Genomic DNA, 25013 nt, shown 5'->3' on the forward strand with positions numbered 1-25013 from the left:
AGTTTGGTCAGAAATGGTTTCTAATAAGGGGTAATGGTAGAGCACGACGAGGCGATCAACAAATGCAAAGGCCGAAGGATTTTCACTTAGGAAAAGTATGTTAAAGGAGGAGAGACAAGATGACAGCTCCATGGGCATCCATGGCTGCCTTTGGTCTTGCAAGGAGAGGAAGAAGAAGAAACAAATCTGATTTTTCTTCTTTAAGGCACCTATTAATAGTAAATCACAAAAATTGCCCCAAAAGGGCCACGCCGGGTCCGGAAAAGTGAATTTTGAGCAAATGCGCTCAAACGGAAAAAACTTTGTGAACAAAAAAGATTCAAAATGCTAAAATATGAACAATGGAAGAAATGACGTCAAAAACTGAGTCCCGAGCAGAAAGTTATGCCCCGAACAAGTTCGGCGGTAATCTGGTCCAGAAACTCCGAAACTGGAGAAAAACGACCAGAACAGAATTCTATGAATTTACGAGTCCACAAAAAGTGAAAATGAATCCCATATGAGGATCCAGGCTCCAGACGAGACATTTTGCAATAACTTTCGTTAATTGCAGAATGGCCCCTACAAAAAGGGTTAATTGCGAAACTGCCCCAGAATGAAAATATTTTCCAAAAGATATTTTCTTAGATACCCCTGAAATAAAATATCTTCAAAAGATATTTATGAAAAACGCCCCAAGAAATGAAATTAATTCCAAAAATTTACGCATCCATGCCCCTATGGGCACTGGGAGCAATTAGAGTACTTTCTTGCAAAAGTAAAGATACGTATTTCGTGGAAACCACTCATGATAAGGATACGTGAAGTCAAAAACCAACTTCGAGCAGAAGAAGTGAGGTTGTGCCAAAAACTGACAAACGGAGATAAGACGAAATAGGGAAAATGACAGAATAGGGAAAAAACGAAATAGCGCATAGTGTCTAAAAACGAAAAATATGAAAATGACTCGGTCCTCAAAGGAAGTTGTCAATTCATATGAAAAAGTCTCAGAAACCAATTCTAAGCACTCGAGATGACATTAAGCAACGAAAAACCATCCACAGAAAATAAAAGACAACGGAAAAATTTTATCTGCAAAATTTGAGGAAAAAGGGAAAAGGAAGAAAATGACCAAGTCATTACAACCTTCCCACCTTAAAGGGATTTCGTCTTCAAAATCCAGCCCCAACAAAACAAAAGGCAAAACTAGGATAACTATGGAGTACATCTCCGAGTACCCTAAATAACTTGCAACGAAAACAACCCCAAGGCTGAAAGACAACGCTCAAGCCAATGACATTTGCACCCACGTGCTTACGACTGGACAACCTCTCAAAAGAAAAATGACCGCACGGCCACATGACAAGTCAAAGGTCACCCACAGAACCCAACGCCAGACAAAGAACGGAAGACAACAACCGTAACCATTTCTCTTGATGAACCATCATACCGATCCAAAAATAACCTAAAAAGAATTCCAAGATCATCACAGATCAAATCAAAGTACAAAACAAGGACAATGTGGCAGTATGAATAGCGACCAGAACCCGCCCACACTTACTCGTCAGTAAGATAGCATGACAGTATAAGGCACTAATTCATAACCTGCCCCCTACTAGGTCTACCCATAAAACCTCTCGATACAAATGACATAAATGTTGTGAATCATCAATACCAAAAGCACTATGGGAACCAGGCATCTTGTGAGAGTTGGGGTAGCTAATCCCAAAACTCTGACAATAATGTCATAAGCACCACTAAGCTTAAGGTCCTAAGTCCTCAATACAACAAAACCAACAACTCCAACGCCTCAAAATACTCCTGTTAACAACCTAAATCATGAATCCAAAGCCTAACAAACAAAACATCATCTCCGAAATCCCAGATATCATCCTGAAACAGATCAACTACGAAACCACACCGAAATCAAACATCGGATCAAAATCCCTACTACGGGTGACCAAATCCTCGAAATACAAGTCCACTAAGTGGTACACACATCAAGTCCTGACAACCAAAGTCATAAAACGAATCTCTCAAAACCGTACTTGGCATCACCAAGCTAAATCAAAATCCTTTAATTTCAATTCACAATCAATCACTGGAACTACAATTTCTCAAAACTATGCCTAGCCATAACTAGGACGAGAAAACTCCATAAACAAGCCAAATCTAACGGTGATCTTTCAAAACTTCTCCTAAGGGTCAACCATATCCAAGTCTCCAAAAACTAATGCAAGTCTCCAAAAGACATTCTCAAAAGAGTATCGAGCTTACCTCACAAATCAAACAAATCCTCAATGATACGGACACAGGTCCCCATAAAATGATCTCACACCAATCAACTCACTCTGAGTATCACAACTCCTTCAACAATCATGGCAAAACTCCCCCAAGGAAAGACACGAAGGAAAGGAAACCACTAATCCTAAGAAGGATAACACCACGACTCCACCTCTGAAATGAATGACAACAAGGTCAAAGACTTCACCCCCTTCATGGAAGTAAGTTGACCAAAATCCATCAAATCCTCGCTAAAGACTCAAAACAACAACGATGATCCTCACGGACCAACCAACCCCAAACTATGCACAAGGGGACAAAGAAAAAAGACTCACTCCTTATGAAGTCCCAACCACGAACCAAGAAAGAAGAGGAATCCCATTCTCCCACAAGGGTCAACACGACGAACACGAAAAGGAAGCATTCTTCCCACCTTAAAGAAATGGACAGCTTAAGACCAAACAAATGTGACAACTCCTTTACAAGGAATCTTACAACAAAATCGTACACACTACGTACGACTGAGGGAAATAAAAAGGAGAATTAAACACAGAAGTCATGCATATGACAAGGAATGCAACTACCAAATAAATAAATCTACTCTCCCAGATAAAATTAAAGGTACATGCGGCACGCCTCCATGTAAACACAAAAGCATGTCATTAAAGCACAACAACAACATGACATCTCTAAGCATATATGCAGGGCATGCTAATGTCACACAACAAGAAGACAAATGTGAATAGACCTCCACCTACTCATGCATCGCAATAACATAAATCATATTACTAACATGGTAGTAAACGAAATTACAGAAGATAAAATGATGCAACAATGAACCCTATGGACATTGTGTCCTAGAGTATTTAGATAAAAAAAAATAATAAAAAAAAGGACCAATCCTAGCCACAATCTGACTCCAAAACCAATGTGACAACAACCTGTCTTAAAACAAACATGAGCCCTTAACACGATGGTAAGACTCTAACAATCCATTTCCAGTCTAAAGGTGACACTACAAGTGATACTAAAAGTGCAATGCTCTTACCAACCCTAAACATCAATCAATCAACTTGATCCCAAATGTGTTATCACGCAAGGAGAACTTAAATGAAATAGCCACTCTAGCTATACAATCGAACAATCAAAATGATTTCCAAAATCATCCTCAAAATGACCATCAATCACTGACCAAAAGGACTACACCTGTCAGAACAAAACCCAACGCTGATTCCATCCGAACTACACTCGTAGCATGCTAGTACGGTAGCATGACAGTGCCATGCACCCGCCCACAACGTACCCGCCCATGAAAATTGTAATCTCAGAGGAACCTTCCAAAATAACCAAGGATCCCAAAAGGTCCAAAACCTAACCATGGCCTAAAATCAACAAATCCAGTACTATGGTTGTGTCTAATGGCTCACCCCACGAGAGCCTAAACAAAAGGTGTCTCTCCACCTACCTCAAAACCAACTCTAGGTCAATAATAACCTAAACTACAATACAACCGTGACTACAATCACCATCAACCTCAACTCGTGCCTCAATGACCAATCCCGTGTCATGCCAAATATGCAATACAGTTATGTATATGCGAATCTAATCTAGCATACATCATATGTCATGCTCTTTATATTGGAATCAAAACAAGTTAAACAGATAGCATACTACGTATAGCACATAAGCACCTAAACATGTTATCAAACCAAAAAATGTTATCATGAAGCATATAAGCACGTAAAACAAAGCAACCAAAATGTGATATGCACCCAAAATCCATCGTCCCAAGGTACTCAAACCTGGGAGTTCTGATACCACCTGTGACGGCCCAAGTTTTGTAAACCCGGTGCGTTAGTGATAACCAAAAGATGACCCGATAACGGATCCAAAATGCGGAAGCAACAGGTGAAACAACAGTCTCTAGAGATACAATGTGTCTCTAAGACACCAATGTGACCCTCAATGAGGTCATGGAACCCAAAGGAAAACAAATGCGGAAGTGTCGTTTCAAAAACGGACAAAAAGGAACCTAAGGGCAAAATGGTCATTTTGTAAAAAAGTGGAATCAAGTGCTATCGAGCACACTACTAGGAAGATAATGAAAAAATAATCATGATGGACTCAAGAATTTCATTATTCAGATTTCGGACGAAGGAGAAACGACAAAACAAAGAAAAACGAGCAATAAAGCAAAAAGGGGTAAACTGGTAATTATCCAAAAATATCTGGGAGCAACCGAGCACATCGTTGGATAGACAATGAAAAGTTAATCAATTTTAAAAAAAATTCACTTGATTTGGAGTCTGGATGAGGGAGAAAGGTCAAAAACAAAATCGACGTTGCGGCAGCCCGACGAAGGCCCTGACAGCTACAGTGCCATCAACCCACTACTGCTATAACTGAGAGTAAAAACGGGCATCTAAATGGACTTTTCTGGAAAAACTCAAAGAAGAAACCCCCCCTAAAATCAAGTTTCCTACCCCGATGGCAGACGAAAACAAAAAATTGCATTGTAAAATGCCCTGAATGCCCCCAAGAAAATTTGGTCAAGGGGGTAAAAATTTCTCCGAGCTGCTGCCCAAAGAAAGGAAATAAGGCTTTGGGAGGTTTTTAAATTGCCTAAATTGAAAATAAAATCTTAAAATACACCCACAAGACCCCCGGTCATCACACTTTTCAAAAAAAAGTCGATGAATAGTACCAAGTACATTTGCACTAAAAATCTGCAAAACCTGGCAGCAAGGATTTTCCGAACAAATATGGATTTTTGAGGGCCAAGATGGAATTTTATGGAAAAACACAAAGAAGAAACCTCCCTCAAAATTGAGTTTTCTATGTGACAAATAAGGAAAAATGAAAAAATGCATTGTGAAATACCCAAAAAGCCCCTGGAACAGAATAGGGTAAAACTCTCTAAAATGCTACTTAGAGTTTTTGTTTCATCAAGGATGGTGTTGTTTGCCAAAGTGAGTATGCAAGTGCATGCAATATGATAAAATAGATGTACCAATAAGGCCTAAAGCCTCTTTACATTACATTAACAAGTTTTAGCGTACAAAGCCTCCATTTCTCACAAATAAGCTACAATGGCAATACTTAAGTTTTAGAGGAAACATACTTGTAACCTTTCAAGTTAATGGCCCTTGGCATCATGTCATACATGTAAAATGCATTAAAATGAGTGTACTTATGTACACTTTACATACGTAGAATTAAATAATACAAGTTTGATACATAAAGCTACCAAACGATCCAAGGCAATGAAATCTTCAAGTCTTGAGTCCTGTACCTAAAATATGCCCCAGTATCGTAGGGGTGAGTAACATAAAGCTACTCGTAGGAGATGAGCATGCATCGACCTAGCATTTTACAATTTTATCACCTTAAGGTGAAACATATCATAGGGGTTCATGCCACCTAACGTCTATGTCAAAATGAGACTCAAGAAGCATCCTAAGCTACCTTAAAACATTTCTAACATAATCACATTGTTCATGCAATTCAAACAATATGGAAACATGTTATACAAAGCAACAAGATATAGATTCTTAAAGTCTTCAACTTCAAATCCAAGATTCAAAAAAAACAAGAGTGGGTCATGCCACCTAACGTCTATGTTCAAAGTGAATCTATAGGATCATTCCTAAACTACATTTGAACATCAAAACACAAATTATGATATCGATGCAATTTAACAAACATTGGAACTTCCAATACAACGCTTAAAGCATGATTTCTCAAAGTTAACATCTTGTAACTTAAAATCGGAAATCAAACAAAGAACAACAAGTTACGATATCATCTAGTTATCAACTTGAAATGAAATACGAAATCAAACAAAGTGGATACTCGGACGTCACGCCGGATCAGACCGACAACATAGTTACTTTAGGGTTACTGGCCCATGGGTAACATCCCAATGTGCGCACTAGAATATATAGAGGGACAATCCCCCGTACTAGAACCAAGTCCTAGCCGTAGCCAAACAACGACATCCCCAAGTTTCCAAAATCAACAAATTATGCAACAACGTATATATATATCAACATGTATATACAAGATATCAACTATTTACCAAGCACAATCCAATTTTGAAAACTTATACAATACATGCTCAAAGTCTGCAACTAATATGGCATGAAAGATATCAAATACAAAGTGTGCAATTCCTTACACGTAGCAACAATATATTCAATAAGGAAAAACATATTCTCATGAATATAAAAGTAACAACTATGTTATCCAATACTCAAAAGTAATCAAGTGAGCATACACCAAATCCAAATCCATGATTTAAATATAAAAACAACTTCCAAAATGCAATTAAATCCATGGAATAATAAAATAGAATTTAATTAAACATAAATACTTAAATTCTCTAAATTCCAAGTTAATCCCAAATAACCTCAATTTAATATATATTGAAGGGCATGTCATGGTCATCACATATATAACATCAAATGACAATTTAAGTGATTAAACCACTTAAAACAAAATTAATCAAGCTAATTAATTAATTTCCTCTAGATTTTTAAACAATTCTAAATGCCCTCAATTTAATCCATGTTAGAGAACATGACAAGGCCTATTTAAATACCGAATTACAACTTGATTTCATGCTTGATACAACCATGTGAATTAAACTTTCACTAAAGATAAATATTAAATAAAAGTTGTAATTCTTAATCAAATCAGTCAAATTTAATATATGTTAACCAACATATCCAAGCATAATTTCCTATCATGTTACAATTCAATTCCTAGTCATACATATCCTTGAGCATTAAATCCTTTACAAAGAAATTAAGTAAAATTAAATTCCAAGATTTATACAAAACATGCATACAGGTTGTATAAGCATATATAATCATCAATAAAACACAACTATAATCCTAAGACACCACCTACCTCAATTTGAGATGAAAATCTCAAAAGCCATCAAAACGAAACGGCTCCGAATCCGACGAAACTCCTAGGTTTTGTCGGGGACAACACGATTTATATGAATCTCCAAGAAGCCCCATGAAAATCCAAACTTGGCCTAAATTCCAAACTCAAAATTTGGTCAGAAATGGTTTCTAATAAGGGGTAATGGTAGAGCACGACGAGACGAGCAACAAATGCAAAGGCCGAAGGATTTTCAGTTAGGAAAAGTAGGTTAAAGGAGGAGAGACAAGATGGCAGCTCCATGGGCATCCATGGCTGCCTTTGGTTGTGCAAGGGGAGGAGGAAGAAGAAGAAAATCTGATTTTTCTTCTTTAAGGCACCTATTTATAGTAAATCACAAAAAATGCCCCGAAAGGGTCACGCCGGGTTCGGAAAATTGGATTTTAAGCAAACGCGCTCAAACGGCAAAACTCTGTGAATGAAAAAGATTTAAAATGAGAAAATATGAACAATGGAAGAAATGGCGTCAAAAACCTAGTCCCGAGCAGAAAGTTTTGCCTCGAACAATTTCGGTAGTAACTAGGTTCAGAAACTCCGAAACTGGAGAAAAACGACTAGAACAGAATTCTATGAATTTACGAGTCAACAAAAAGTGAAAATGAATCCCATACGAGGATCCAGGCTCCAGACGAGACATTTTGTAATAACTTTTGTTAATTACACAATTGCCCCTACAAAAAGGGTTAACTGCGAAACTGCCCCAGAATGAAAATATCTTCCAAAAGATATTTTCTTAGATGCCCCTGAAATAAAATATCTTCAAAAGATATTTATGAAAAATACCCCAAGAAATGAAATTAATTCCAAAGATTTATTCATCCATGCCCCTATGGGCACCGGGAGCAACTAGAGTACTTTATTGCAAAAGTAAAGATACGTATTTCGTGGAAACCACTCATAATAAGGATACGTGAAGTCAAAAGCCAACTCCGAGCACAAGAAGTGAGGTTGTGCCAAAAACTGACAAACGGAGATAAGACGAAATAGGGAAAATGACAGAATAGGGAAAAGACGAATAACGCATAGTGTCTAAAAACGAAAAATGCGAAAATGACTCGGTCCTCAAAGGAAGTTGTCAATTCGCATGAAAGAGTCTCAGAAACCAATTCTGAGCACTCGAGATGACACTAAGCGATGAAAAGCCATCCACAGAAAAGAAAAGACAACGGAAAAAATTTATCCGCAAAATTTAAGGAAAAAGGGAAAAGGAAAAAAATGACCGGGTCATTACAATTTTGCATGTGAAGGTCATTACAGTGCAAAGAAAACTACAGCTAAAATTCTTCAGTGTGGTTTCTTTTGGCCTTCACTCTTTCAAGATGCATATTTATTCTGCAGATCATGCCTTAAATGTCAACAATTAGGATCAATTTCTCGAAAAAATATGATGGCCTTAACTCCAATCTTAGTTATTGAGGTTTTTGATATTTGGGGTATTGATTTCATGGGTCCTTTTGTTCTGTCCAATAAAAATGAGTATATTCTTATGGCTGTTGGCTATGTATCTAAATGGGTTGAAGTAGTAGCTACTAAAATCGCTGATCACGCAGTTGTGGTTGAGTTCATTCAAACAAACATTTTTAGTCGGTTTGGTAACCCACGAGCTATTATTAGTGATGGGGGTACTCACTTCCGTAATAGGTATTTTCGTACCTTAATGCAAAGATACTCCGTCACCCATAAAGTTGCTTCTGCCTATCATCCCCAAATAAGTGGCCAAGTAGAAATATCCAATCGCGAAATTAAGAGAATTATTGAGAAAACGGTTAGGCCAGATCATAAAGATTGGTCATATAGACTGAACGATGCTTTGTAGGCGTACCGAACTGCTTATAAGACTCTGATTGGTATGTTACCTTACCGTCTTGTCTATGGTAAAGGGTGTCATCTTCCTGTAGAGTTAGAACGTAGAGCTTTCTGGGTCATTAAAAGCTTAACTTTGATATGACATTTGCTGGTTCTAATAGGAAGCTTCAATTAGCTGAGCTTGGAGAATTATGTAATGATGCTTATGAGAGTGCTAAGGTTTACAAAGCAAGGACTAAGGCATTTCATGATAAGCATATCTTATGTAAGACTTTTGAGCCTGGGAAGAAGGTTTGGTTGTTTAATACACGACTGAAACTTTTTCGTGGAAAGTTAAAGTCATGCTGGGAAGGTCCATACATGGTTATTTCTATTGCACCTTATGGTGTAATAGAGATACAAGATTGCAAGACTGGACAATTGTCCAAAGTCAATGGACAAAGACTTAAACCCTACATAGAGGGTAGTGTGCAGAGAGACACAGTTAAGGCATTGGAACTTCATGATCCTATTTACTTGTATTAGAGAGGTCAGGTTTTTGTCGAGCTATCGACGTTAAACTTAGCATTTGTGTGTTGTACCGTAGTTTATTTTTATTTTTCGTTATTTTAAGTTTTTGATTTCGTTATTTTCTTTTCTAGGTCTTAGGTTTGTTTTAGTCTTTATTTTGATTTTAAGTTAGTTTAGGTTTAAATAAAATAGAAAAAGAAAATAAAAAAATGAAAAAAATCCAAAAATCCAAAAATTTGTCTCCATGCTCAAGTATCATTAGCTCCATGCTTGAGCATCAGCAGTGAAAAGGCTCAAGCATCAGTACCTAAAGCTCGAGCCTTTCATCATCGTTAAATCTATAGTTTTCAGCGGCCTTGCTCGAGCATCACACTTGATGCTCGAGCCTCTGTACTTTAAAATAAAAGAATACCTTGAGCCACAAATGCAAGCCCTCGTACCCTAGCCTATTTTTGTATCCATAAACTCTCCAATCTCTCCACTCTCTCCCTATTATTTGTGTCTGTCATTTTAGGCTTCGATTCCACATCAAAAACGTATAAATCTCTCCATTCCTCTCGGTTTTTATATAGATGTATATATATGTATATATTTTCTATATATACACTAATTTTATCTCCAAGTGATTCCCAAATCTCTTCGAATCTTCCTTTTAAACTTATATAATCCAGTCTAATCTTTAATCTATCATCCAACCTTGCAAAAATTCCAAATCCCAAAAGGATTTGAAGAACACGGGCTAAGTCATTTGAAGGATTGAAGTGAAAATATAGGAAGTTTGGGTGTTGTTGTGTGATTGTAGAGGAGTGTTGGGGTGAGTTTGGATTGATTTGGGGTGATTTTGGAGGATTGTTAACGAGTTTTACTTCGGTTGAAAACCAGAAAGCTCGAGCCTCGAGATCGAGGCTCGAGCAATTGCTTGCAGCAGGCTTGAGCATCAGTACCTCAGGCTCGAGCATTGGAGCACAGAGATTATAGAGATGTTGAGACGGCCGAGGCAGAGATTTATTAGGACCCCGGCTATAGCGTTAGATGATTTATGGCGGTATAGCAAGATCTGTGATGAGATAGATTTTGTTATAGAGGATTTTCAGAGGCACCAAGATACTTTTTGGGTAGTGGAGGCCCTGCAGGCTTGCCAGCTTTCTGGGTTTTGAGGCATCCAGCCCAGATTTCTTACCCCAGGCTGGTGCGAGCTTTCTATCACTCCTTGCGATTCCATGCAGGAGATGAGGAGGAGGATGAGGAGGACCACTTCACAGCCACTGTTGAGGGCATACAGTTGACAGTGAGCTATGACACTATTGCTCAGGCTATGGGTTGCCATCACAGGTGCCCAGCCACTCTTTAGGCCAGATTCCCACAGATTCCCTCGGGCATGACCCGAGAGGCGATGGTCCGTGCTTTGGGCCAGAGGCAGCATGCCTCCACCTTAGAGACGATCCAGAAGTCCAAGCTTCCGAGACATTTCTGGTTTTTAGATACGGCCCTAGTGGCCAATGCTCGCCCTATCGGACACAAGATAGTGCGATGTGCTAAGATGGTGGATGTGACCTATGTATTCCACGTCGGCTACTGGGTGTCTATTCCCCAGTTAGTTTTAGTACAGCTCCACTAGCTATATGAGGAGATGGGAGAGGCTCGACACCCTCCTATTCATTTTCTTCATTTTCCTAGGCTGGTCACATGCCTGATGGAGATTACGAGGGTTCTGATACCCCCGAATGAGGCTGATGTTATTGTTTTCACGTAAAACTGTTTCACGCAAAACTGTTTCACGCAGTGCAACAACGTCTTCGGGTATATACCCAAGGAGAAGAAGCTGGAGTGGGGTATTGATGATGAGATCAGAGAGGGTCGACGGCGTAGGGACGCCAAGGCGAGGGGTGTGCCTTATGAGCTACACGTTCCACCCTATCCACCCCTGCCTATTATTCTACCGACAGACCCTGCTGATGTGGTGATGGCAGCGGTAGTTGAGGACAGGGACGACGACGATGATGATGAGGCTACGGATGAGGAGATATATCTCTTCGATTCTAGACCTCATGTGAGGAGGAGACCTACTTTTGCAGCACAACCTGAGAATTCTTCTCAGGCTGAGATTAAAGCTTTACAAGCTAGGGTGGCCGAGCTATAGGATGGTCAGACAGTGCTGCGTCAGATGTTGACTGTGTAGTTGAGCATACCGGAGGAGTTACTTCGCCACACTCCGTCCGACCCATCCACTTCTTCTGTTCCACCACCACCACCTATGGATTAGTTTTAGGATTTTTTTGTAGTTTTTTTTACTAGGGTAGTTCTTTTTGATGTACTTTTTTTTCATATGATGTATATTGCCCTAAGTCTTTCTATTTAAAAACATTGTACTGCTTTTAGATATATATACATGCTTTTTGATTATAGTATCCTTGTATTGATATTTTCGTGCATTATGATATTGCTCTATGCTTACTCCATATGCTTGATACTCTGATGTGTGTTGGAGGTTACTGATTTTGTTAGATAGTATAGATTAAGTTTAGGGGTGATTTGAATAACAACAACCCTGGCTGGTTTTAAGGAACCATTATGTTGAAGGAGGAGATGCTGAATATTCATTTTTACTCACATATGCATTATTTTGTCCTATCTTTGCTGGTCTACTTGTATGGTAATATATTTCTATCTTTCTTTTGTTCTCACATATTGAGGACAATGTGCATTTTAAGTTTGGGGGTAAAGCTAATTGAATAAATTGAATAATTCTGGAAATTTTTACTGACATAAAGATATGCTTTGCTGATATAAGCCTGTGTTTGAGTCTGTTGAGGATTATATGCTTTGTTTATAGTTTGAAGTTGGTTAGAAATGGTTTGTATGCTAAATTATTGTGAAAAGGAGTTTTTAAAATTTTTTGAAATCAATTGGTGGCCTGTGGTTCACTCTGTTAGGATAATTATTGTTTAATGATGCTGATCTCTGAGATGCTACACTTTGCACAATATTCACACTTATATGAAGTGTGTGGGGTAAAAATTGAAAGTCTTGTCTTGTTTTGAGTTAGACTGAAATGATCAGGTAGATTTGATGATTTTGATGACTGAGGCATAAAATAGAAAAAATAAAGAAAAATTGGTATGTATGCAACAAAAAGAAAAAAAAATGTTCACCAATGTGAAGAAGTATATATATATATATATATATATATATATATATATATATATAATAAAAAAGGAAAGAAAAGTAGAAAAAGATCAATTTCAGGTTTGTATTTAGATTGCTTGAGTGATTAAGTCCTTAAGGGTTTTTTCTGACACCTAATGCCCTAAGATTGTCTATTCTGGGAGTTATTGGCTGAAAGCTTGTTACATAAGGGGTTTCGGTTGCCTAGATTATTTGAACAATTAAGTCCTCAGGGGTGTTTTAACACTTAATGCCCTAAAATCGTCTGGTCTGGGAGTCATTGGCTGAAAGTTCGCTGCAAAGGTAATTTAGAAAGCTTAATAAACCTGGACATTGCATAAGTATCCTTTTTGAAAAAAATGCATACCAAAAAGAAAAAATATATATATTAAAAATGCCTTGGGAGTTGGAATTTGAAGAGTCTGCTTGTGAATTGAGGAATAACAAGGATTAAATGCAAGTATGGACAATAAACCACATGATGAATTGCAAGATCACTTTCAAAAAACATCTTTAGAGATTAAAAATGTTGAATAAATGATTAAACTGCTATGTGGGGATTATGGTTGCTTAACTAAGATTGGAAGTTGAAAGTTTAGCTGATTACATGATTGGTATACTTGCTGTATTTGACTGATGAATGAACTACAGGGATGATATGATTTGAAAACAGGCTTGAATAAGCTAACTGTACATTAAAGGCATTACGAAGTTTGTGGGTATCTTCACTAGAAACCCTCACGACACTATAACTCTTCCACTATGGGTAACCTAGGGGTTTAAAGGCTTGTTGCATAAGCTAAATGCAACCGTGATTCTCACAAAAGCGGCTTTTTAGTTCTGTATTGCTAAGGGACTAACAATATATAAGTTTAGGGGTGTGATGAGTGCTGAATATATGTATATTCAAGCCCCTAAGTACATATATGTTAGGGTGTGAAGTGATACTTCTATCCATTATTAGACTAATTTATGCGTAATGTGTGTTTCAGGTACTTTCCTGGAAAAATGATTAAAACTGAGACTTTATGCTGATATCGAAGCTTACCGAGTCATTACCGGTTATTCAGAGCAAGACGAGAGTTGAATTAGTGAAGTTTGAAGCAATTGAAGCCTTAGAGCTTGAGCCAAAGTGTTGAGGCTTGCGCATTTCAACAAAGAAAAGAAGAAAAGTCAACAAGGCCAAATGCTTGAGCATCAGTACCTTAATGCTCGAGCCTTACTGCAAAGATGCTCAAGCCTAACTGTAAGGGTGCTCGAGCCTTAACCAAAGGTGCTCGAGACTTGACCTTAAAGCTCGAGCATGAGGCATCGAAAATTAATGGGTTAATTTTGAATTGAAGGCTATGCTCCCAGGTCTCGTGCATCACTTCCATAATCAAGCACTATCAATAGAGGATCGAGCATCATCTCCTGATGCTTGAGCATTGAGCCCTAGATGCTTGAGTATGGTACCTAGTGATCGAGCCCAAGAAGCTTGGATGGAGCAATGTTAAAAGAAAAAGACGCTTCAAAAAATAGTTGAAGAAAATTGGCTAAGTTTCAATGTGATAATCGAGCACCATTCACTGAAGCTTGAGCATCCATCTAGTATTGCTCGAGCATTTGTTCCTGAAACTTGAGCATGAGTCCTAAAGCTTGAGCATCCGATCCTGAAGCTAGAGCAATGAATGACATATCAGACTAAAAACTGTTGGATTCCTCTTTTTATCATCGTATCTCATTCCGATTGGGCCAAAAGACCTAAAAGCCGACCAAATACATATTTTCTTGTATAAAAGAAGGCGTAAGCCTTGATAGAAGAGGTCCAAATTTCCAATCTCTTTTACGTATTATTCAGAAGGCTGAAGGTGTGGTGGCTTTTAGGGTTTCTACAACCTTAAAAGTGCAGATCCTGATAAGAGAGGTGTCGTCCGTGACGATAGAGATGAACTTAACACAGATGCTATCCAACCTTGTCATGAGTAGCTAATCCCTTTCTTAGGGCACTGATGCAACCCAACGTTATATTATGGTTTGATTGTTTTGACTCTGGGTTTATTTCAATATATCATGTTTTCTTGATTATATGGCTATGAGCACTTGAAACAACTCAAGTGTTTTTTCATGCTTTAGTAGAATATAAATTGTTATTACCTTGTCTTAGATATAATAATTTATGTTCTATTCTCAACCTACCTTATTGTACGGTATCTAGCGGAGCCCTACCGAACACAAGGATAGAGGTCATATAATGGTGTTCCAATGAATTTACAAACGAATGTTTTCATAATCTATGTTTAGGAAAGGTGGTTCATTCACACAGTAGTTAAAGTAGGTAGAGTAGGTAGGTGAATAGTCCACACTAACCGCAGATAGGTTATAGTTAGCTAAATTTGTAAAACATCTTTCTTTAAACTCCGAGCTGAACGAATGTTATTGAGTTTAGTTCATTTGAAAACAGAATTGGTTAAAATCCCGGAGTTGATTCAATTGACCATAGTATAACAATTGTGGTGAAGTCAAAGCCCTAAGATCTTCCCTCTCTGATCATTCAATTTAGTTTAATATGTTTTAATTTAATATTTTGTTTAATTCAAGTTTGTTAAATTGTGACAACCAACAAACTCTATAACCAAGTTTTTGTAAACCATAAACCTAATTTAAAGGCTAAATACAAATTCTATCTCTCTGTGGGTTCGACATCCTTTTTGCATAGAGCTATATCGTACACAATATCGTACGATTGTGAGAGACACATCAATGTCCATGAGGACAGTTCGAAGTAGAATGCAAAACACTAGAACAAATCATGCATGACTCATTGGAATGATGATGATTATGATTAGGGGAGGAAGACACTTGATGAGCTGAATTTTGGTTAATCAAAAATTGATCAAACCTTTGAGATAAAGACTTCCATTCGACAACTATAGCATTAGAATTATTAATTTGATATAAGCTTACATTCTTCCTTCCACCTACATTTCTATCATTTTTAGATGACAAAGATCGATGCATTGAGTTTTCACTCATGCTCTCATATAAACGCCACACATCATCTTTATGCTTATCAAGATAATAACCACCCATTGAGGCGTCAACCATGCCCTTGTGGGTGTACGACAAACTTTCAAAAAAATATTTAACTAGTTGCCATTTGGGAATGTTATAATGACGACACTTCATAAACAAACCATTCAACCGTTCCTATGCCTTATGAAACATTTCCCCATCCCCTTATAAAAATTCATGAATCGAAGTTCTCATGGCATTGGTCTTAGACACGGGATAATACTTTCTTAAGAACTCTTGCTGCATTTCCGCCCAAGAAGTTATGGAAAGAGGTCTCAAATTGTTAAACCAATATTTTTCCTTGTCTTTTAAGGTGAATGGGAAGAGTTTTAACCTCAAAACTTCTTCCTACATGTCCGTATATTTTATGGCAGAACAAACTTCAAGAAATTCATCCAAATACTTATATGGTTCTTCATTAGGTAGCCCATGATAATTGGGAAGCATTTGAATGGTTTGTGGCTTGATTTCAGAATGGTGTGCTCTAAATTGGGGAAGACGAATGTATGTGGGTGCATTGTATTCATTGGCACATAGTGATCTCTCAAAGCCATGGGAGTGTTCACAATCGGTGGCTCTATATAAGCCCTATGATTTACTTGAACAACGGGAGGTGTTGGTGGCACAAAGAATGGCCTTGGCATTCCAATTGGAACTTAGCCTTGTGGTTGTGGAACAAAAGGTCTAGGCATGCCTAATGGAACTTGCATATTATCATGTTGATTCACATTAGGATGAAGAATACCTTGTTGGTGTATATGACCAAGGTCTTTAACGTTTTCCTCATTATGTTCCTCCATTGATAAAATGGAGTTACTTGAATTACCCCTTCCCCTTGGATTACAAACAATTGATTCAAGATTAAAATTCAATGGGACAAGAGTAGGATTCAAAGACCTACAACCATGCATGCACAATCAAAACAAAATAAGCAACAACTCAACAAATAGCAAGTAGCAAACACTTCTCCTCCGCAACAAGTCAATTAACAACAAGCCTCCACATACATTGATCCAATACTCCCATGCTTTCACAAATGCAAGAAATAAATTGCCTCCACGGGGGATAACGCTAAATAATTAAAGATAAAATGCCTCTATGCGAGTCAACGATTTAACTAAGCAAGAGAGTTAGAATAGCTCAGAAAGGATCCTTAAGCAACTTCATATTATTTTTAACTTTTGCCTTTCTTTGCTTTGCAAATTTCTGTTTTTATTTTTTTTATTTTTTATACTTTGCTTAGCTTAGCTTGCTTCTTTGCTTTAGAATTCCTTTGTTTCACTTTCCTTGGTTCCAAGTACCTAGCCAATCAAGAACAAATACAATAAGTAAATAAAGTAAAATAAAATAAAAACAAGATCAAAGGAGTACTAATTCCTAATTAATTCCAAAATGGCGTTGCCAATTCCCGGTAATGGCGCCAAAACTTGGTGTGTTTCCCGTTGTGTGGAACAACCAAAGCCTAAGGTGTGATGAAATGTGGCCAAGTTTAAATTTGTAAAATGCCACTACCACTAAAAACTACAAACGTAGCAAGATTGAGCAGGGATCATCCCAAGGCAAAAGAACGGTACTTCGGAATCAATGTTGGATTAGTAGGTCGAATGATCAAAAGAGGAGCTTGGTTTGATTAATTAAACTAATGGTTCAATTAAAACAATGCAATTGAGTGACAATCTAGAAATTAGAGAAAGGAATATGAAAGAAAGGTCTTGGGGCTTAGAGTTCACCATTAAGCTTCACTTCGCCAAAAACTAGCAATTGTAAATTAATGGGGAAATTTATGTTGTAAAATGTATGTGCGTGTGTGACCAATTGAAAACTAAGCATGGATGGCAAATAAACATAGATTGTCTAATCAATCTAGTGAGTAGCACAACCTATCAAATGAAACCATTAACCATTCAATTAAACCACAATTAGTGCACATACAAAACTCCAGAGAAATGTACTTCTTGAACTCATAAGTATGGAACATCAAACAACAAGAATAGATTGTCCACCTATCTAAGAAATTAAAGCTATTACACTAAAACTAAGCTAATGACATGAAAATTAAGTTAATTAAACTAGGGAGGTGGCACAATCTATCAAGAAATAAGTATGAACCATCAAATAAACCACAAAAGTAATCAATTAAGCACCATGCCTTGACCATCACTAGATTTATAACATCAACACACATAGACATGCATCAATTTGATTAAATCTAGAAAAAAGCACATGGACATTCATTCTAGCGTACATAGACATATGGATAGAATTAAATGATCAATTGAAAGCATTAATTCATACAAATCAGGTAAAAATTACAAGATCTATATTTATTCATGGTCAAAACATCAATTACAACTAAAAGCCCCAAAAATATACAAAAGGCTAGGTTTAAGAAACAAACTTAAGGGCTATCTTTAGCCCCAAGAAAAAGATTTAGCCACTCATTGTAGTGGCCATGGAACCCTCAAGGGTTAACTTCAAGGTTGCCATCATCTTTTTCCTCCTTACTTTCTTTATAAAACCCCAGTTCTACAGAGAGAAACTAAAACTATAATTGGTAAAAATATCTACTAGAGGAACTCTCTTTTACAAAATTGGTTCAATTAATCTATACACAAGCCTCTTTGAGTAGGCAACAAGTTAGAAATACTGCATTTTATTGGTGGAAATTCACAGCTCCCAAAGTTGGTAGAGTCTGGGCGTGCTCGAGAATTTGATAGCACACTGCCAATAGTCACTTCGATCAATTAAAAGAGTCTTCGATTGATCGAACACTTGCTTCGATCGATTGAAGATGACATGTCGTGAAAATATCTTCTTAGCCTTATCTGGATTGCTAAGTTGGCACCGCCTTGATATCAATCGATTGCAGCCTTCTTCGATCGATCGGGACTGGGCTTCGATCGATCGATCGAAGCTTCACTGATGCAATTTTCTGACTTTTCTAGATTTGCTCCTTAACTCAAAATATGAGCTAAATGGCTCTTCTAAGCCTGTTTGAACCTTATTGACCTGAAATAAGCAAAAACACAAATAAGTACTAAAATATGAAAGTAAGATAGATGAATGGATTAAAATACCCTAACTTAGGTGCTAAAATACGTCACATTTAAGTACTCATCAATGGAGCAACTAGGAATGGTGTGTTGGGTTTTATTAGTAGGAAAACCTAAATTAGTGGCTTCCCTCCTAAAGAAGTCAAAAGAATTTGTGGCAACTTTGGAAGGGTGAAAATTTCATGCACTCAGTCAGTTCCATACCAGGTAATGAGAGAGAAGGAAAAAGGTTTAAGAAAAAACAGTTATATATGGGGTTGCTCTTTCAACTTGAGACGCGCATTTGAATAAATTTTTTTTTTTTTTTTTTTTTTTTTTTTTTTTGATACCCAATCCATTTTTATCCTTGTCAATCTTTTATTTAAATAAATATTTCTCACACTTGTCCTTGCACTTCTTTGCAAAAGAAAGGCAAGATTTGGTCTTTTCTTTTCCTACACGTGACAAAGCAAGATATCTCAAAATTTCAGCATGATCAAAAGATGCTATGATGGAAGCAAATTTCCATTCACTCTTTGCCAAATTTTTAAAGATTTGTTTGCAGTCCAAAAAGTCAATGATTTAAATTAAATGAGCTGGTTCTGTTGATCAAGCCTTGGAAATTCAACATTGGCATTAAAAAAAAAAATGTGAAGAGAATGGAAACTTTCCATTGGTGGAGCAGACCCACGCACCACCAGGCCTCTCTTGGCTCACATTAATCTTCTCATCATAAATGAAAGCCATTCCTCACATCAAAATTGGATGGTGCAAAAGAAAAGAAATAAAACTATTGAGCATAGGATTGATCCAAGTCAAGGACTTCAATCACTTGTGCAATAAACATATGAAAATTTAAGAGCACTTATATATATATATATATACGGAGAAGGAAAACAACAGTTTTGACAGAACAAAATTCATGAGCCGTAAACAAGGACTTGTATCTCGACTTGTGCCTTGCGCATCATCAAATCTTCTTTTCAAGAGTTTCTTTTGGTGCCAAACGGTACACTATATAAAAAATTGCATTGTCAACTTCTAATTGGTAGGACTAGACCTGTCAATGGATCGGATTCGAATCGGATCAATCAAATCCATATCTTATTTGTTAAGCAAACGGATTATCGGATTCGGATCACTAACGGGTTCTCGGACTAAATGTTCCAATCCATATCCTATTTAGCTCGGACTCGGATCAGATCGGATTCAAAATTGGATTAAATTAATATTTACTAAAATATATAATTATAAAGAGTATGATTTTATTAGTATATGTACTAAGAGATTTATTAGCATGTGGATGAGAACACAACAATATTTATATATAACACTATTATTATTTTGGATTTTTGGGTTACCTCTAATACAATTCTAATAGGAGTATTGATATATATATGTGTAAAATTATTGAAAAATAATTATATATATATATAATTTCAATCGGATCGGATCGGATTTTTATCGGATCGGATCAACATAATCCATATCCGACTAATTGGATCGGATTCGGATCGTAACCGGGTTATCGGATTTTTTGTCTAATCCATATCCGACTAATTGGATCGGATTCGGATCAGGATCTATTCCATTGACAGGTCTAGGTAAAACGTCTCACACTTTCTAAAGTTTCACTCCATTTCTATAATGGAATGGTGAATGAATATGCATAGCTGTGTCATATAAAAATGTTTGCATGAAAAGAAAAGGATGGTTGGCACGTGAACAAAGTCATGTTCCTTGGTTTTATTTGTCACCATGACTTACTAGTCATCGCAATCAAAGGAAAGGAAGATCTTACCACTCCCTCAGTCATCCGACGAAAGTCAAAGGCTAAAAAATATAAAAATATTTCATACAAGTTCGAGCAGGGAACTAGAAAAGAAAATCTTCAAGCCTCGCCTCTCATACATGGCCTCTCATACATGACAAGCATTCATGTCATTAATCCTTGAAATGTAGTCAATTTGTAGACACCTAAAAATTGTGATGGTCTAATCACCGTCAGATAGGTCAAAAAGTCAAATATTCCTTAATCAGTTAAATTCTACAAACACGGGTCCCATCAATGGACACATGTATCTTAAAGGTTCAAACCTTTAAAGAAAAGTACGGTTGAATTCAAATGAATTCAATTTTGAATTTGAATTGTTTTTCATATAAAATGAAACAAATCCCTTATTAATGAAAAAATCACATAATATTAGGAAGTTTCCAAATTAAACGACCTATTCTTTGGCCTATAAATAGAAGGCCACCCCTCACATTTTGAGGACACATAAAGAAAGAGACAAACAGAATCGAAGCTCTGACTCAACAAAAATTCCAAAGTTTCTGAAGTAGAACAATAACAAGCGTGCCACACCTATGCCATTCTTCATCAAAGCCCTTCAACATTCAAAGATTCTGAAGAACAACAAGCACACAAGTGCCGTTCTCCTTCGAAGACTTTCAAATCCACAGTTCGAGATCAAGCTTCACCGGCTCTCGTTCAGAAATCTATTTTGAGTTTTCCTCAATTTTGAAGAACTCAAAATGAGTACAGTTCAACCACCGGCCCGAGATCAAGCTTCTAAAGCTCTTGCGCCGACGTTCCAAAGAGATTCAATCAGAGGGGGATTCTAAATTATAATAGAATCGCCAATAAAGAACTGTACTCATTTATTTTCTAATATTATTTAATAAAATTATTGTTTATTGCATTTATTTTCATTCGTGAATTTTCGGAATCAAAATTTGTGTGTACAAGATGTGCAATCCGTTAATAAAAAATATTATTACTTCAACCCAATGTAGAAACAGCTGTTCAAGGCCGCTACACCTAGTTTGTCCCAATCGCCTTTAACACACCATAAAAAGAACAAAAAAGTAAAATAAAATAGACTGATATAATAAATAATTTATTAGGAGTAATGTGGACCGCTTTGCTCTTATATTGTTGTTACACGAAGTTTGAGGGTAATTTATTAATGTAATTTTTTTTTAATCATATTAGTTTTAGTATGGGATTTAGCTAATTAAATTTTAGTTTATTTGAGATGAATGTTGATGGGATTAATAAAGTAAGCAGCCGCGGAACTAATTATTTTGACACGTAGATTTTTGGGACATTACAACTGCATACCCTATCTCAGCAACCCAACTTCCCACTTAATTCCAAAAATATTGACTAGTGTAAATCCAAAAAAAAAATCTTCATGCATGGTGAATAATTCTTTTTCATCTCAAATTACTTTTCTACCGATCCAAATATTTAAATGGGGTTGGTGTCAATCCATTGCCATGGTCAATTGGTAAATTCCATCAATAGTCAATGCAATTAGATAAACTTTTGATGAAATGCCCATCTCTATCAAATACTATAACCACATATTATCACTGGAGGTGGCCGAAAATAATCGTTAATTCTGATCATTCATAATACATGGAGGGCATTTTGATGGACTGTGTCACAAGCGAAAAATCCTCTATATCACAAATTTCAATTCTTTCTCTCCTTCCAGGTGTATAGCCTAACATATACATATATATATATATCGACAAGCATGAAAATAAGAATTAAGAACACAAAAGAAAACACCAACACACACAACATGGCGGCGAAAAAGACATTCGCCGTCATCTTTACAATTATTCTCAGCATTTTCTCCACCACTGCCGTCCCTGTCCCCGTACCCGACAACAGTCCACCAATCCCGGCGGAGAGGGCCCAAGTGGACAGTTGGTTTCAGACCAATGTGAAACCGCACAAGGAGCGGACGAACGGTTTGGACCCTCCCCTTGTGCAGGCTGAGAACAATCCCAAAGTGATGAAGGTGGGTAAAGATGGCGAATTCAAGACGGTGATGGATGCAATTAAGAAAATCCCAGATGGAAATACTCAACGGGTGATCATCTCAATTGCGCCCGGAATTTATACCGAGAAAATCATCATTGATAAAAAGAAGCCATTTGTCACTTTGTTAGCTAGTGATCCAAAGAATATGCCAACTTTGGTTTTTGGCGATACAGGAGCAGCCAAAGGAACTATGATGTGTGCTAGTGTGATAGTTGAGTCTGATTACTTCAGTGCTACCGGTGTAATTTTTAAGGTCCGTATATATATATATATATATATGTATGTATATATACACTTACACAATACACAATTTGTTTTCCTCTCTTCTTTATTGATTAGTGTAAATTCCTGTGTGTTGGTGTTTCAGAATTCGGCACCAAGGCCGAAGCCCGGACAACAGGCACAGGCAGTCGCGCTCAGAATCTCCGGGGACAAGGCCTCATTCTATAACTGCAGATTCCTTGGATTTCAAGACACACTTTGTGATGACAAAGGCAAGCATTTCTTTCAGAACTGCTACATTGAAGGAATCGGCGATTTCATCTATGGCACTGGAAAATCTCTTTACGTGGTTAGTATCAAGAATTAATCTCTAACAATAAACAATTAATAATATAAAATAATAATGATAATGCGCTTGAATTTTCAAAAAAAAATATATTAATAAAAGTGACCAATGATTTCAGTTAAATCATTGCGACACCATAAAAAACAATTGTTTTTATGTTTGATAACCAAAATTTAATTTTTTTTCCTATGATTAAAGGTATGCACATACATTGATTTTGTCTTAATAGATTAACAATGTAAGGATTTTTTTGATGCAGAACTCAGAAATACATGTGATAGAATTCCCTCAGGCATTTATCACGGCACAAGGAAGACAGACCGCTAATGAAGATTCCGGCTTCTCATTCGTTCATTGCAGAATTACTGGCACAGGCAGAAACGCTGACTTAGGCAGAGCTTGGAAACCTTTCGCCAAGGTGGCTTTTGCCTATACTGAAATGAGCGATGTGATCAAGCCTGAAGGATGGAATAACAAAGATGAGAAGTGAGTCATCATCCATGTTTAGTTATATATACATTACATATTAATATACATATGTAATTTCTCTATAAGTTATCAGTTTTTCAAATTTTCAGAGCAATTATTTTCAACTATATTGTTAATGGGAGGTATGACCTGGGTTGCCTATTATTTTTTTTTCCTAATTGATACTCACACACCCTCCTCAAGGAATTGTTCGCACACCAGAGGAGTCGAACTTTAGACCCAAGGGTTGTCCATTATTGTACAACATGATGAATTGTACTTTGGAGAACTGTGTTCCTGTATATAATTTACATACATATTTATATTGGTGCTAATGAAAAGGTAATGAGGAATTTAATTGCAGGACGGTTACTTTCGTAGAATTCAAAAACACGGGTCCAGGGTCCAATCCTGGAGGAAGAGCTAAATTTTCAAAGCAGCTTAGTGATGCAGACGTTAAACCCTATATCAGCCTTGGCTTTATAGAGGGTTCCAAGTGGCTTCTTCCTCCTCATAAAGCTTAAAATCTACTGCAAGATTGGTAAGATTGACACAGGTGAAAGAGATGGAAGAAGGAAAACATAGAACAAGAGATCTCACTTTCTACTACTGCAAAAGTGAGATCTATTGTCTCATTCAAATCTTCATATTGTTTAACTAAAGCTTTTTTTTTTTTTTTTCAAGACATCGACTACAAATCAAGAAATGTTTGAAGCTGGATAAATTGTATTTTGATTTCACGAATGAAAAACCTAAAGAACTTGAGGCATGGATCTCGGCATGAGTGTTGTAGCACGTTACAGCCTTACATTTCATTTTCTCTCCTTATCTCTTTACTTTCATTTGTCTATAATAGATTATTTGTTTTTATTTTTATTTAATTATCATTAACATAAATCATATAATTGAATTAGTTTGCAAATTTTGGCAAAGACCCAATTCACCCTCCCCCTCTTGGGTCATTACTTGGGTAATAAAATGGTTTAACTAACAATATAATTCTTCTACATGAACCTCATATATATCGAATATGCCTTATGTCTTCATGTACATAAAAGCATTCTTGTTCTACAACTAAAACTGAACAAAGCCACGCCTTAGGTTTTCATGTAGGTTTGTACAACTAAAACTGAATGAAGCCACAACTACAACAGGACGAAGGCACCAAAGGTGGTAGGGTAATTAATTTTTTCTCGTCTCCCAATGTAGGTCAAGGGTTCAAGTCCCATAAGGGCAAGTGACTATAATTCTTGCACCCAAAGAGGTCATTTCAACCGACTATATGCCACATGGTGATGACACGGTACTTTGGTCATGACTATGCGAGTAAATGTAGCACGAAGAATCTAATATGCAAGGC

The 25013-nt window shown here is 36.9% G+C and overlaps 1 protein-coding gene across 1 annotated transcript; it reads left to right on the forward strand.

Moving 5' to 3' along the window:
- Positions 1 to 22318: 22318 nt before the first annotated feature.
- Positions 22319 to 24585, forward strand: LOC132292464 (pectinesterase 1-like). The gene is made up of 4 exons (XM_059790415.1): positions 22319 to 22870; positions 22985 to 23188; positions 23445 to 23671; positions 24018 to 24585. The coding sequence occupies exons 1-4, from the start codon at positions 22325 to 22327 to the stop codon at positions 24175 to 24177; spliced, it is 1137 nt and encodes a 378-aa protein (XP_059646398.1). The 5' UTR covers positions 22319 to 22324; the 3' UTR covers positions 24178 to 24585.
- The last annotated feature ends 428 nt before the right edge of the window (positions 24586 to 25013 follow it).

The sequence above is a fragment of the Cornus florida genome, unplaced genomic scaffold (assembly GCF_030987335.1).
Source record: "Cornus florida cultivar Cherokee Brave unplaced genomic scaffold, ASM3098733v1 CherokeeBrave_3.0.0_Hap2_Chr01, whole genome shotgun sequence".
In the NCBI taxonomy this organism is placed as follows: Eukaryota; Viridiplantae; Streptophyta; class Magnoliopsida; order Cornales; family Cornaceae; genus Cornus; species Cornus florida.